Source organism: Bufo bufo, chromosome 4 (assembly GCF_905171765.1).
Source record: "Bufo bufo chromosome 4, aBufBuf1.1, whole genome shotgun sequence".
Taxonomy (NCBI): Eukaryota; Metazoa; Chordata; class Amphibia; order Anura; family Bufonidae; genus Bufo; species Bufo bufo.
Window position 1 is genome coordinate 422,916,515 of NC_053392.1, and position 14,040 is coordinate 422,930,554.

At 47.4% G+C, this 14,040-nt stretch overlaps 1 protein-coding gene across 1 annotated transcript in view; it reads right to left on the minus strand.

Moving 5' to 3' along the window:
* NUP133 (nucleoporin 133) overlaps positions 1-14,040 on the minus strand; it is a 301,419-nt gene that overhangs the window by 61,144 nt on the left and 226,235 nt on the right. The window contains exons 21-22 of the mRNA XM_040429313.1: positions 13,387-13,522; positions 9,852-9,970 (exon numbers count right to left, since the gene is read on the minus strand). Of these exons, the coding sequence (XP_040285247.1) occupies positions 9,852-9,970; positions 13,387-13,522 (255 nt within the window). The remainder of the gene's footprint in view (positions 1-9,851; positions 9,971-13,386; positions 13,523-14,040) is intronic.

Below are 14,040 nucleotides of genomic sequence, written 5' to 3' on the forward strand. Positions count from 1 at the left end.
AAACTCTGCTTCAAACTGCAGACATAACCCTGTGGTCCTTAGAAGGGGCTAACCATCGGGCTGCTTCTCTACCGTGGCAGCGGCCCAATGGTTAATGTGGGGAACATGCCCCCAACCCCATCCCCCCTGTTCAAAATGGCTGTCCACACCCATGTTGGCTGTTTAACCCCTCTGATGCCGCAGTCCTTCGGGACCACTGTATGGAGGGGCTAACCGTTGGGCCGCTGCTCTGCTGTGGCAGTGTCTAGATGGTTACCATGCTAACCGGACGCCGTCAGTCCCACTGGATCTTTAAGAACCAAGTGGGTCTGGTTAAAAAAAATATATATAAAAATAAAAACCCACTAAACATGTTTGGTATCCCCGCATCCGTAATGACCTGATCTATAAAATGATCACGTTACATTCCCCGCATGGTGAACGCCTTAAAAAAAACAAAAGAAAAACTATGATAGAATTGAGATTTTGCCCACCTTACTTCCCAAAAAATTGTATAAAAAGTGATCAAGATTCATATGTACCTAACATTAGCACCAAACTTTCACCTCATTCTGCAAAAAATTAGCCCCTACCTACAACAATCGCCCAAAAAATATAAACAATATGACTTTCAGAAAATGGAACAAAATCATGATTTTTTTCTTCAAAAATGCTTTTATTGTTTTAAATGAAAAAATAAATAAAACACTATACACATATTAGGTATCACTGCATCCATAACGACCTGCTGTATAAAAATATTTTTTCTATCCCATCTGGAGAATGCTGTAAAAAATAAAATAAAAACGGTGCCAAAAAAGCAATTTTTTATCACCTTATATCACAAAAAGTGTAATACCAAGTGATCAAAAAGTCATATGTGCCCCAAAATGGTACCAAGTCATATGTGCCCCAAAATGGTACCAATTAAACCGTCATCTCATCCTACAAAAAATGAGACCCTACCTAATCGTAAAAAAAAAAAAAATATGGCTTTCAGAAAATGGAGACACAAAAACATGTTTGCTTTTTCAAAAAACAAATTTAGTGCGTTAAATCCAAAATAAAATGAAAAATAAATATATATAAAAATAAAAAACACACAGGGAGGGAAAAACCACAGACCCATGGAAGCAAGCGTCCCTGCCAGCATCTAAGAAACTTCCGCCTGCAAGACCATGCGGCCCAAGGCAGCGTCCGCTGATGCATAAGAATGCACCTGGTAAAATTTTGGGAATGTGTGTAAGGAGGACCAGTAGCCGCCTTACACAACTGTGCAGCCCTCTCAGCGCTCCAGGCTTCCCCCTTTGAGCCCTTGCGGGAGATTTCTCTCCAACTCCTGTCCTGGAAGGTAGTTTTTCTTGTCGCTATCACTTCCATCAGACGGGTGTCAGAGTTGGCGGCGCTCTCTTGCAGAGAACCCTTCCTGGTTATTCATAGGGACAAAGTGGCTCTCCGGCCCGTTCCTTCTTTTCTTCCAAAGGTGGTCACGACTTCCATATTAACGAGGAAATTATCCTTCCCTCACTGTGTCCATCTCCTTCACACCCTAAGAAAAAGGAGTTAGACCATTTGAACATTGTCAGAGCTCTGAGGATCTATTTAGCAGCCTCCGGTCCCTTCTGCCGTACGGGCCCCCTTTTTGTCATTCTGGAAGGTCCTCGCAAGGGAATTGGCGGCCTCCAAGGTAGCAATCGCACGTTGGATTCGGGCTGCAATTGCTGAGGCTTACCGCGCCCGGGGCAGGGTTCCGCCCTGCCCCAGGACAATTTCCTCGTTAAAATGGAAGTCAGAGCACAGCTTCGGAAGAAAAGAAGGGACAGGCCGGAGAACCACTTTGTCCCTATGAATAACCCGGAAGGGTTCTCTGTAAGAGCTCCACCAACTGGGACACCCGTCTGATGGAAGTGATAGGAACCAGATAAACTACCTTCCAGGACAGGAGTCGGAGAGAAGACTCCCGCAAGGGTTCAAAGTGGGAAGCCTGGAGCGCTGAGAGGACTAAATTCAGATTCCAAGGCAGTAAAGGAGGACGGTACGGAGGAACCGTGTGTGCCACTCCCTGGAGAAAAGTCCTTACAGGTCCCAGGGGGGCCAGAGGACGCTGGAAAAGGATAGAAACGCCGGCACCTGACCCTTCAAAGAACTAAGGGCTAGACCAAGGTCCAACCCTGATTGAAGAAAGGACTGGACCGTGGGGAGAGAAAAACAAAGTGGTGGAATATTTCGGCTTTCACAGAAACCCAAGAAGGACCTCCAGGTCCTGTAATAGATCCTGGACGACGCAGGCTTCCTGGCCTGAATCATAGTGCGAATGACATCCGCCGAAAACCCTCTGCGCGTTAGAATGGCGGTTTCAATGGCCACGTCGTCAAACGAAGAGACCTTAAATGCTGATGGAAGACCGGTCCCTGCGAAAGGTAGTCTATGAGAGGTAGTGACCAAGGGACATCTCCTAGAAGGAGAACGAGGTCGGCGTACCACGCGCGACAGGACCAATCCGGGGCGACGAGAAGAGTCGGAATGCACTCCATCCTGATTTTCCGTAGAACCCTGGGTAGGAGGAGGAACGGGGGAAACACGAAAAGGAGGGAGAACCTCTGCCAAGGGGAGATCAGGGCGTCCACGCCGCAAGCTTCCAGATCCCTTGCTCGGGAGAGGAAGGTGGGAAGCTTCCGAATTAAGCCTTGAGGCCATCAAGTCCACGTCGCCTCAAATACCTCCGGGTGGAGGGACCACTCGCCCGGATCTATTGTCGTCCTGCTGAGGAAGTCTGCAGTCCAGTTCTCCACACCCGGGATCTAGATTGCTGAAATTGCCGGTACATGGGCCTTGGCCCACCACAAGATCTTGGCAGATTCGTGCATCACCGCGAGGCTGCGCGTTTCCCCCCTGGTGGTTGACATACGCCACCGCCGTGGCGTTGTCCGACTGGACTCTGACGGGGCGACCCTTCAGGAGGTGGGTCCAGTGCCCGAGGGATAGAAGAATCGCCCTGAGCTCCAGGATATTGATCGGAAGCTTGGACTCCGACCGAGACCATGTGCCTTAGACTTTTCTGGGAGGGAACACTCCTCCCCAACCCAGCAGACTGGCGTCAGTGGTAACAACCATCCAGGATATCGGAAAGAAAGACCTTCCCAGAACTGGACCCGACAGCCACCAACAAAGGGACGACCTCACCTGGGGAGAGAGGCGGATGGGATAGTCCCGGCTCTCGGACGATTTGTCCCAGGAGGACAGGATCGCTCTCTGGAACTTGCGAGAGCGGGACTGGGCAAAGGGAATCGCCTCGAAACAGGCGACCATCTTCCCTAACATCCTCCTGCAGAGGCGAATGGACGGAAGCCTTCAATCGAGAAGAACCCTCATCGAACGATGCAAGGCCAGTCGCTTGTCCGGAGGAAGGCAAACCTGTGCCGCTCCAGTGTCCAAAAGCAAACCCAGAAAGACCAGTTGTCTGGAGGGAGTCAGAGATGACTTCTGCAGATTGACCAGCCATCCGAAACTTGCAAGGGCTTCCAGCGTGATCCGTACGCTGCTCGACGCCTGAGCGAAAGAGGGAGCCTTGATGAGGATGTCGTCCAGATAAGGTATAAGGAAGATGCCTCTGGAACGGAGCAGGGTGAGAAGAGGGGCCCGAATTTTAGTGAAGACCCGAGGCGCAGTTGCCAGTCCAAACGGGAGGGCGAAAAACTTGTAATGATAGTCTCCTATCGCAAACCTCAGGAAGAACTGGTGACTCCGCGCGATGGGGACGTGGCGGTATGTGTCCTGGATATCTACGGCCGAAAGGAATTCCCCCTGCTCCAGAGAAGCAATTACGGAACAAAGGGATTCCATCCAAAACCGCTGGAGACGGAGGAACTTGCTCAGCAGTTTGAGGTCCAGGATTGGGTGCACCGAGCCCTCCTTTTTGGGGACCACAAAAAGCTTCGAATAGAACCCCTTGAACCTCTCTGCTGGGGGAACAGTAGAGAAGACTCCCCGGTCCAGGAGGGACTGAATGGCCTGGGAGAAGGCGGGCGCCTGCTCGGGGTCCCGTGGAAGACTGTCTGGGGTAAGAGACAGGAACTCGATTGCGTATCCCGAGGATACAATCTCAAGTGCCCAAGCGTCGGAGATGTGGGCCCGCCAGACGTCCTGGAAGAGGAGGAGGCGGCCCCCCACCCTGTTGGGCGGTGGCGCGCCTTCAGGCTGAGGACTGCTTAGCTGCAGAAGGTCGAGTGGCCTGAGGGAGGACTGCTTAGCTGCAGAAGGTCGAGTGGCCTGAGGGCTGGGACGCCAGGAGGGTTGTGCCCGAAAGGACTTTTTTTGCGTCGATCTTGGGAAGAAAAACCCGCCCCCCCCAGCGGAAGAGATCGTCGTGGGGCGGGAACTAGCAAATCGACGAAAGGGCCTACCACGTGAGAGGCCCACTTGGCTGTAGGCGATGGGTGCTCTTGCCTCCCGTGGCCTCAGAAATAATTTCGTCCAGCCGAGAACCAAAGAGACGGGTGCCGGCGAAGGGAAGTCCGACTAAGGAACGCTTGGAAGTCGCGTCCGCTGCCCACACCTTCAGCCAAAGCTCGCGGCGTAAGGTGACTGCAAGCGCCGTAGAGCGCGCGATGAGGGCGCCAGCGTACATGGACGCCTCGCAGAGGAACTTCCCCGCCTGGGTGATCAGCTGCACCAAGGATCGGAGATCCTGAGCAGGGACCTCTGAGCTCTGCGCTGTGATTGGACAGCGCTGCTGTCAGGGAGAAGGAGAGACACAGGCGTCTCCTCCTTCTTGCACCGAATGTTGAGAAATTACCGGGGGGCACAGCGGCCGAACGGAGCGAAGCCCAGGAATAATAGTAAGTGCACTTAGATCCCTGGGCGCCGCTCTATGCAGCCTGCTACTAAGTTCATATTCTTTGGACCCATGAAAGGTCCTCTTTAATATGCGACACCAACGCATGTGTCTTTACTCCAGTGTCCACCTGTGATGTGATACGCATATAAATAGAGACGTCACTGTGTACATACATGACGTGTATATCTGTATATATATCGTGTGTACTGGGCTTCGGTAGACTGATGGTTTACATTGATGGTGTTTTCTGTGTTTTCATCTGCGTTGCCCTTTGTGACAGACAGCCCACTACTGACTGCTAACATAACCCCTGGCTATGTCACTATTCCTTCAGGTAATGACTGCAGTCACTGTCCATTGGGGTGATTTATAGGGGTAGGAGAACTTCATATTTGAAGTCAGCTTCCTCATGCAGTGCTATTTTGGGGGTGGAGAGTGACATTACCACAGAATGACCCCCCCCCCTCTCCCCAATACCAGTTGTCACTTCTAGCCCATGTGAAGCCCTGTCCTCTTTAAAATCTCCCAAAGAAGACTTCCTCCACGAATTATCCTAATAGGATTTTACCCCAGTTAGATGGATCGTAAGAGGCGTCCCTACACTACCACACACCACCCCATACATTAAAACGTCTCCTTGTGGCCCACCGCCCCATACATTAAAACGTCTCCTTGTGGCTGCCCCATACAGTGCAACGTCTCCTTGTGGCTGCCCCATACAGTGCAACGTCTCCTTGTGGCTGCCCCATACAGTGCAACGTCTCCTTGTGGCTGCCCCATACAGTGCAACGTCTCCTTGTGGCTGCCCCAAACAGTGCAACGTCTCCTTGTGGCTGCCCCATACAGTGCAACGTCTCCTTGTGGCTGCCCCATACAGTGCAACGTCTCCTTGTGGCTGCCCCATACAGTGCAACGTCTCCTTGTGGCTGCCCCATACAGTGCAACGTCTCCTTGTGGCTGCCCCATACAGTGCAACGTCTCCTTGTGGCTGCCCCATACAGTGCAACGTCTCCTTGTGGCTGCCCCATACAGTGCAACGTCTCCTTGTGGCTGCCCCAAACAGTGCAACGTCTCCTTGTGGCTGCCCCATACAGTGCAACGTCTCCTTGTGGCTGCCCCATACAGTGCAACGTCTCCTTGTGGCTGCCCCATACAGTGCAACGTCTCCTTGTGGCTGCCCCATACAGTGCAACGTCTCCTTGTGGCTGCCCCATACAGTGCAACGTCTCCTTGTGGCTGCCCCATACAGTGCAACGTCTCCTTGTGGCTGCCCCATACAGTGCAACGTCTCCTTGTGGCTGCCCCATACAGTGCAACGTCTCCTTGTGGCTGCCCCATACAGTGCAACGTCTCCTTGTGGCTGCCCCATACAGTGCAACGTCTCCTTGTGGCTGCCCCATACAGTGCAACGTCTCCTTGTGGCTGCCCCATACAGTGCAACGTCTCCTTGTGGCTGCCCCATACAGTGCAACGTCTCCTTGTGGCTGCCCCATACAGTGCAACGTCTCCTTGTGGCTGCCCCATACAGTGCAACGTCTACTTGTGGCTGCCCCATACAGTGCAACGTCTCCTTGTGGCTGCCCCATACAGTGCAACGTCTCCTTGTGGCTGCCCCATACAGTGCAACGTCTCCTTGTGGCTGCCCCATACAGTGCAACGTCTCCTTGTGGCTGCCCCATACAGTGCAACGTCTCCTTGTGGCTGCCCCATACAGTGCAACGTCTCCTTGTGGCTGCCCCATACAGTGCAACGTCTCCTTGTGGCTGCCCCATACAGTGCAACGTCTCCTTGTGGCTGCCCCATACAGTGCAACGTCTCCTTGTGGCTGCCCCATACAGTGCAACGTCTCCTTGTGGCTGCCCCATACAGTGCAACGTCTCCTTGTGGCTGCCCCATACAGTGCAACGTCTCCTTGTGGCTGCCCCATACAGTGCAACGTCTCCTTGTGGCTGCCCCATACAGTGCAACGTCTCCTTGTGGCTGCCCCATACAGTGCAACGTCTCCTTGTGGCTGCCCCATACAGTGCAACGTCTCCTTGTGGCTGCCCCATACAGTGCAACGTCTCCTTGTGGCTGCCCCATACAGTGCAACGTCTCCTTGTGGCTGCCCCATACAGTGCAACGTCTCCTTGTGGCTGCCCCATACAGTGCAACGTCTCCTTGTGGCTGCCCCATACAGTGCAACGTCTCCTTGTGGCTGCCCCATACAGTGCAACGTCTCCTTGTGGCTGCCCCATACAGTGCAACGTCTCCTTGTGGCTGCCCCATACAGTGTAAAGTCTCCTTGTGGCTGCCCCATACAGTATGTCTCCTTTTGGCCCCAAGTGTTTTTTTCTGCTATAATGGGTATTTATCGCGATATACACTCACCTAAAGAATTATTAGGAACACCATACTAATACGGTGTTGGACCCCCTTTTGCCTTCAGAACTGCCTTAATTCTAAGGTGCTGATAGCATTCTTAAGAAATGTTGGCCCATATTGATAGGATAGCATCTTGCAGTTGAGATTTGAGGGATGCAGATCCAGGGCACGAAGCTCCCGTTCCACCACATCCCAAAGATGCTCTATTGGGTTGAGATCTGGTGACTGTGGGGGCCATTTTAGTACAGTGAACTCATTGTCATGTTCAAGAAACCAATTTGAAATGATTCGAGCTTTGTGACATGGTGCATTATCCTGCTGGAAGTAGCCATCAGAGGATGGATACATGTTCTCATTCTGTTTACGCCAAATTCGGACTCTACCATTTGAATGTCTCAACAGAAATCGAGACTCATCAGACCAGGCAACATTTTTCCAGTCTTCAACAGTCCAATTTTGGTGAGCTCGTGCAAATTGTAGCCTCTTTTTCCTATTTGTAGTGGAGATGAGTGGTACCCGGTGGGGTCTTCTGCTGTTGTAGCCCATCCGCCTCAAGGTTGTGCGTGTTGTGGCTTCACAAATGCTTTGCTGCATACCTCGGTTGTAACGAGTGGTTATTTCAGTCAACGTTGCTCTTCTATCAGCTTGAATCAGTCGGCCCATTCTCCTCTGACCTCTAGTATCCACATGGCATTTTTGCCCACAGGACTGCCGCATACTGGATGTTTTACCCTTTTCACACCATTCTTTGTAAACCCTAGAAATGGTTGTGCGTGAAAATCCCAGTAACTGAGCAGATTGTGAAATACTCAGAGCGGCCCGTCTGGCACCAACAACCATGCCACGCTCAAAATTGCTTCAATCACCTTTCTTTCCCATTCTGACATTCAGTTTGGAGTTCAGGAGATTGTCTTGACCAGGACCACCCCCCTAAATGCATTGAAGCAACTGCCATGTGATTGGTTGACTAGATAATTGCATTAATGAGAAATAGAACAGGTGTTCCTAATAATTCTTTAGGTGAGTGTATATCGTTATCGCGATAAATTTCTTAATATCGTTATCGTGGGAATATTTTTGATATCGCCCAACCCTAGCTCCGTATCCATGTCCAAATCAGAATTCTCAACCTATCCTTCGGACAGCACGTCCCCAGGAGAAGAAAAACCTGAGTGAGACCGTACACGGGGTGGAGAGGGAGATGCGTCAGAGGAAGAAACGTGGTCTACTCTGGGACGCTTTTGTGAATGCCATGCACTGACTGAATCACCAGAGGGAAGTGACCTAGGAGGGGGGTCGCTCGAGCAAGAAGCTCTGGAGGGTGCATCTGAGGGAGGTGCAGCCTGCGCTGGTGGCGGATTCTCAACCAAGCGACCCACTATAGATAGGGTGGATTGGGAGATTTTAGCAAGGTTTTCCACCGCCTGAGAGAGAGTCAGATGCCGAGAATGCCGACAGTCAAATGCCGAGAATAGGGAAAGTCAGATGCCAGAGGGGGAGGCAGCAGTACGGGCTGAAGGGGTGGGCCCTGCCTGGGCGTCTGACAAGCAGTGCAGACAGAATCTGGTTGCCCGCAAGGGAATTTTGCCTGACACATAGAGCAGGCATAATGGACAGCTATTGGCAGCCGAGGAAGCGCGCCAGAGGGATCAGACATGATGGTACCCAGGAAGACACGCCTGAGGTTGGAGAGGATACAGGGACCTGAGGAGAGGAGCAACAGTTCCTACCAGGGCCAGGAGCAGACGCTGTCCGGAGAGGATGTCCGAGAAGAGCTGCCTGGAGCGCTGTAGCGGGAAGAGAAGGCCCCGCCCCCTCAGGTCCTGCATCTCCCACTCAGTGCCGCACCGCCCAGTAACCCCCGCAGTGCCAGACAACAGTAAACCCCGCAGCACCAGGAACAGGGAGGTCTTGCCTCTTATTGAGGAAAAAAACTGAAGCTCTCTCTCTAGGCTGTAGGGGGTATAGCTGCCAGGGGAGGAGCTAAAAGCTTTATCTAGTGTCAACGTCTCATAGAGGACATAGCTATACCCACGGTTCCTGTCCCCCCCAATGAATATGGGCGAGAAATTGGAGATAGAGTTCTGAGGAGGAAAAAGAAAAAGCCCAAAATAGCATTATTCCTTATGTAGAGCCACAAGTTATTCTGAAAAATTACCTGAAACAGATACAAAGGTGGTGCTCTGTGTGAAATCAACATAAATCAACATAAACTGATAGAAATACTGAGTGAAAGAGGGTCACTTTTTTTTTTTTTACCTAGTCCTCACTGAGCAGCTGCAGTGAGACTTTAGTGTTGGAGTCCTGATATTAATGAGCTGCAGCTCCTCTGCCCTCCTGAGGATGCCTGCCAGCCTTTACTGTATACCGCCATGGGGGATGGGAGTCTTCAGGAGCTAAGTGGATTCCAGCATTCGAGTAGTACTGGAGCTCCTCAAAAGGGATTTAAAGAAAACAACTGTGGGGGAAAAAATATGTGATTCTGTATTTCAATCAGGATCTTTTTCACCAGTTTACGCTGCCATCATATATGGCAGCATAAAACTGGTGACTGATCCGCTTTAAAGGACACTTCTTGTTTCAGGTTATTTAAATAACTAAAGTTGGTGGAGTGGAGACCCTAATTGTGGATGTACGGCAAAAGTGAAATGTCTAAGAAGTTGTCACCTACCTTGATTAGTTCTAATGGGGATAACAAAGGCATTGCATTCAATTCACATCTTTTGTCCTCCAATAGCTGCTTGGGCAGTGTTTCTTGGTAAAGAAGAAAATGTTCCTGGTTTGAAATTTCTATGAATAGAAACGTTTGCCGTCAATATTATAATGAATGGCATACATGAATACCACCTGAAAGCAGATGGTCATCTTTGGGGGCAGTTTTTTTTTAATTCTTGCATTCTACTGTTTTTGGACTGAAAACTATTTTTCAATTGGTCTTTATTGGTCTAAAACTTTCAACAATTTTATCTACAGCTTTTACTTTCATTTACAGACCCGAATGCTCTCTCCTTCAAGCTTAATCCGTTAGAGAACTGGGCTATGTTGATCAGTTCCCTTATCTCTAAATCGATCTGTTGCCCTTATCTTTGAACTCCGGACAGCTCATAAACAATCATTATAGCTAAACTCCTATCAACTCATAAGAATTTAACTATGATGAGTAGACAGCAAAATTTTCCTCAAAGGTTTTCATAGCTTTTTTTTTTTTTTTTTTTAACAATTATAAGTTTCATTTTAAGTCAAGGGTGTTAGAGACTACTAAAAAATCTTGGACAAAGACCCTGGTCTCTAGAAAATGGAATAAAAAAAAATAACATTTTTGCAAAACAGACATGGACTTCATAAATTTGTAAGTCACATATTAGGCTAGTTGCACACTAGTGTTAAAATCTTCTGGAAGGCAGTTCCAGAAGAGTTCATTGTAACCAGCATAGTCTGAAAGGGCTGGAGCACCAAATAGCCACTTTGACTATAATGGGACCTGGCTTGTTTCCGGCATTAGTGCCAGATCCCCATTATATAGTTATTAGTCAATTAGCTCCAGCAGTGAAGAAAGGTAATAGCTATGCCAGACATGATGAACTTCTCCGTCCCTCTGCTGAAACAGCCTGCTGGAAATTTTAAAGCTAGTGTGCAACTAGCTTTACAGAAAGTTTGTGAATTTGTTTGTTTTTTAACCTTGGTATAAGCTTTTTTCCCCTTATTCTACTGTATTAGGCTACTTTCACATCTGCTTTTTAATTCAGGTTTTGAAATCCGACAGAGGATCTCAAAACCTGAATTAAAAGGATCTGTTCCATTTCTGGACACAAAAACGTTGCTTGCAGCGGTTTTCTGTCAGGCCCCAAAACGCAACAGAAGTGAACTGATGCGCCCTGATTAGTTTTGTCCCTATTGACAATGAATGGGGACAAAACTGATCTGTTTAATTCAGGTTTCAAGATTCTCTGCCGGATCAAAAAACCTGAATTAAAAACGCAGATGTGAAAGTAGCCTTAAGCATTTTTGAAAGAAGGGGATAAAAGCCCCCTTTTTTATCAATAAATTCATTTAGCAATGACTGGTCATGCATAGCGGACTACTATAAATGAGAAGAATTGCATTTATAGGCACCAAACCCCCTAATTTTGGAAGCAGATACAGCAAAAAATTGTCCAAGTCATCAAAGTCAAATGAAAAAAACAAAACAAAAAGCTACGTCACTATAACCAAGATGCTACAAAAGGCAACAAGATGAGCAAGATTTGTGTGTATTGGGATCATGATGCTTTATAATTGAGATATTTTTCTCTCTCCCTGTGAGTTTATATAAATCCTAAATAAGCTGAAGAATAGTTTTATTCCTGCATCGCTGCACAGAACTTCTTAAAAGGGTGGGAGAATTTTTTTTTACAAAAAAGGGTTTGCTAAAAGATATTTGTTATAAGATAAAGAGTAAAAATGAGATACAAGGTGACGTGGAAACAATGAGAACTGTATTAACTATCTTTATCTGTCTATAGAGCAGTGACACTTTTCTAGCTGATCTCGTCATGCTTATTGTAGGTGACAGATTTTTTTTATTAGTTTAGAAGCGATTTAAAATGGACTTAAAAAATCTAGCGACAAAATTCTATCCTCTGAGATCAGCCAAGTCTATGGGAAACACTTTCGTTATACCACAGAAATCGAACTTACAAATATACTTTACTCATGAAAACTGTGGTAATCGTCCTATTCTAGACCCTTTCTTGGGGTCCAGGAAGCTATACTTCAGCATTTGTTTGGACACAGGGATGGGTATTCCATCTCCCTTTATTTGTTGGTACATGATGAAGGGGCTGGCTGTGGGCACAGTTAATTAGCCAAGTCAGCCCCCTTCTCTGTATCTGCATGAGTTGTGAAGGAGATATGGGCTGCTTTAGCTAAAGAACTTAGCCAACAGACAGCCCTACCATAAAATCAACCAACAAAGAGTATGGAAAGAAGCTGTCTGCTGTGTTAGAATAAATGCAGATGTGGAGCTTCCTATACAGTGAGAAAAGGTCTAATATAGGACAATTCATACAGTTTACATAAAAAAAAAAGCATATTTCTAAGCAAAATTCTATACTTTTTAAATACAAAGATTAGATTCTTAGGCCATAGGACAACCCCTTTAACGTCACCTTCCCAGCCCGATCAAGCCCCCCCACTCCTTCCTCTTCCACAGGCTGCATCCAGTGATCTATTGTTTTGGCTGCATCGGTGATGTCCTGCATACCAATTATTGCCACAAATCTGCTGAGATGAGTGACTGGCTGGAGCAGTGTCCAGGACATCACTGTTCCATCCAAAACAATAGGTCATTAGTTGCAGCCTTTGGATGAAGGAATAGTGGCACTGGATCCTTTTAAATTCTGACAGCTCAATACTATGTGCATTGGTGGCAACTTTAAGTAGACATATGAAATTCTGAGAAAAACTCAAAAGTGATAACGCAGTAAAATTACTTAGGACTTATTTTGACATCAGTAGTTTCCGTTCAGTTGTACTTTCTAATGGCACCATTTAATACTGCATATAAAGTAGTGAGAAGCTGAAAATAAAATTCCAAAGGAAGTGGAATTGGAAACAAAAATGCAATTCAATATTTTTATGTTTTAATAGTACAGGAGTTTTCAGACGTGGCAACGCCTATGATGTTTTAATAGTTTATTTTGGGGAAAGGGTGTGATTTCAGCTTTTGTATTTATTATTATTATTTTTTACTTTTTTATGTCACCCTGGGTGACCATAACCAGCAAGCATTAGATTGCAAGTTGTATTCTGTGATGGGTATTTATGCATCCCAGGACACACCATTCACTGTATTCAAATACAGTGCTGCCACTTGCCCTGTATTGGAATATACATAGTTTTAGGTATTGGAGCCTGCGTGAAGGTCCGAGAAATCACCGACATATTACAGCTTCCCCGATTTAAGCTTGGGAAGGGTTTTACAGGCGAAACTCAGATGCTGCAGTCACATTTGGTCATGGGATCTGAGGTGTTAAATGTCTGCAAGTGGCCTTATTGTCGATCACAGACATTCTTCCTGGGCCTCTACTGATTGAAACAGCAGAAACCCAGTGGCTATGGTGCCTACTGCACTTGTAAGCAGGTGCAATCTCTACGACTCCTGCCGTACCTGCACAGTGGAGGTCACGAAGGGGGTTAAAAAATAAGTAAGCCAAACAAAAAGGTACCTTCAATTTTAACATGTAGTATATCTTCATGAAAATCAGATGCTAACGCAGCTAATTTACTCAGGCCCAACAGTGTTTTCTTTTTGCAAAAGTACCGTGTTTCCATGTTAGCCAGTGTTTGCAGTGTTCTATGGGCCTACAATAAGCAGGGAGACACAAGATTCAAGAATTAGAAATAGCAATACATTATAAATGAGAGCTACAGCCATGCATCTCATTGACACTGTAGTCTTATTGGATCTTCTAAAATGCAGTGTAAAGCAAATTATTAAACAAGCCAAGGACATGCCATGGCTACCCTAGGTGCATCAGTAGCTTCAGCACATGGCTCGTGTGGTACAGTATCAACTGCTTTGGCAAAATCTAGAAATATAGTCTGCTGCATGACCAACATCCAGATTTTCACTTCCCTCTTTCAGTTTTGCATGAACTCATACTAGTCATAAGCTATTAATTTATTCACCATAGCTCATCTCCTAGGATACCTTCACCTCACCTCTTCACACTTTGTCCCAATAAACTGGATTTCAGGAAGACACTATACTGGAGTAACACTGATTCTACAACTATAACTAAAAACCACGCAGCCTGACTAAAACAGAACTGCTGATAGAAGGACTAAAAATAATGCAGCTAACAAAGTAGTAAGTGCTT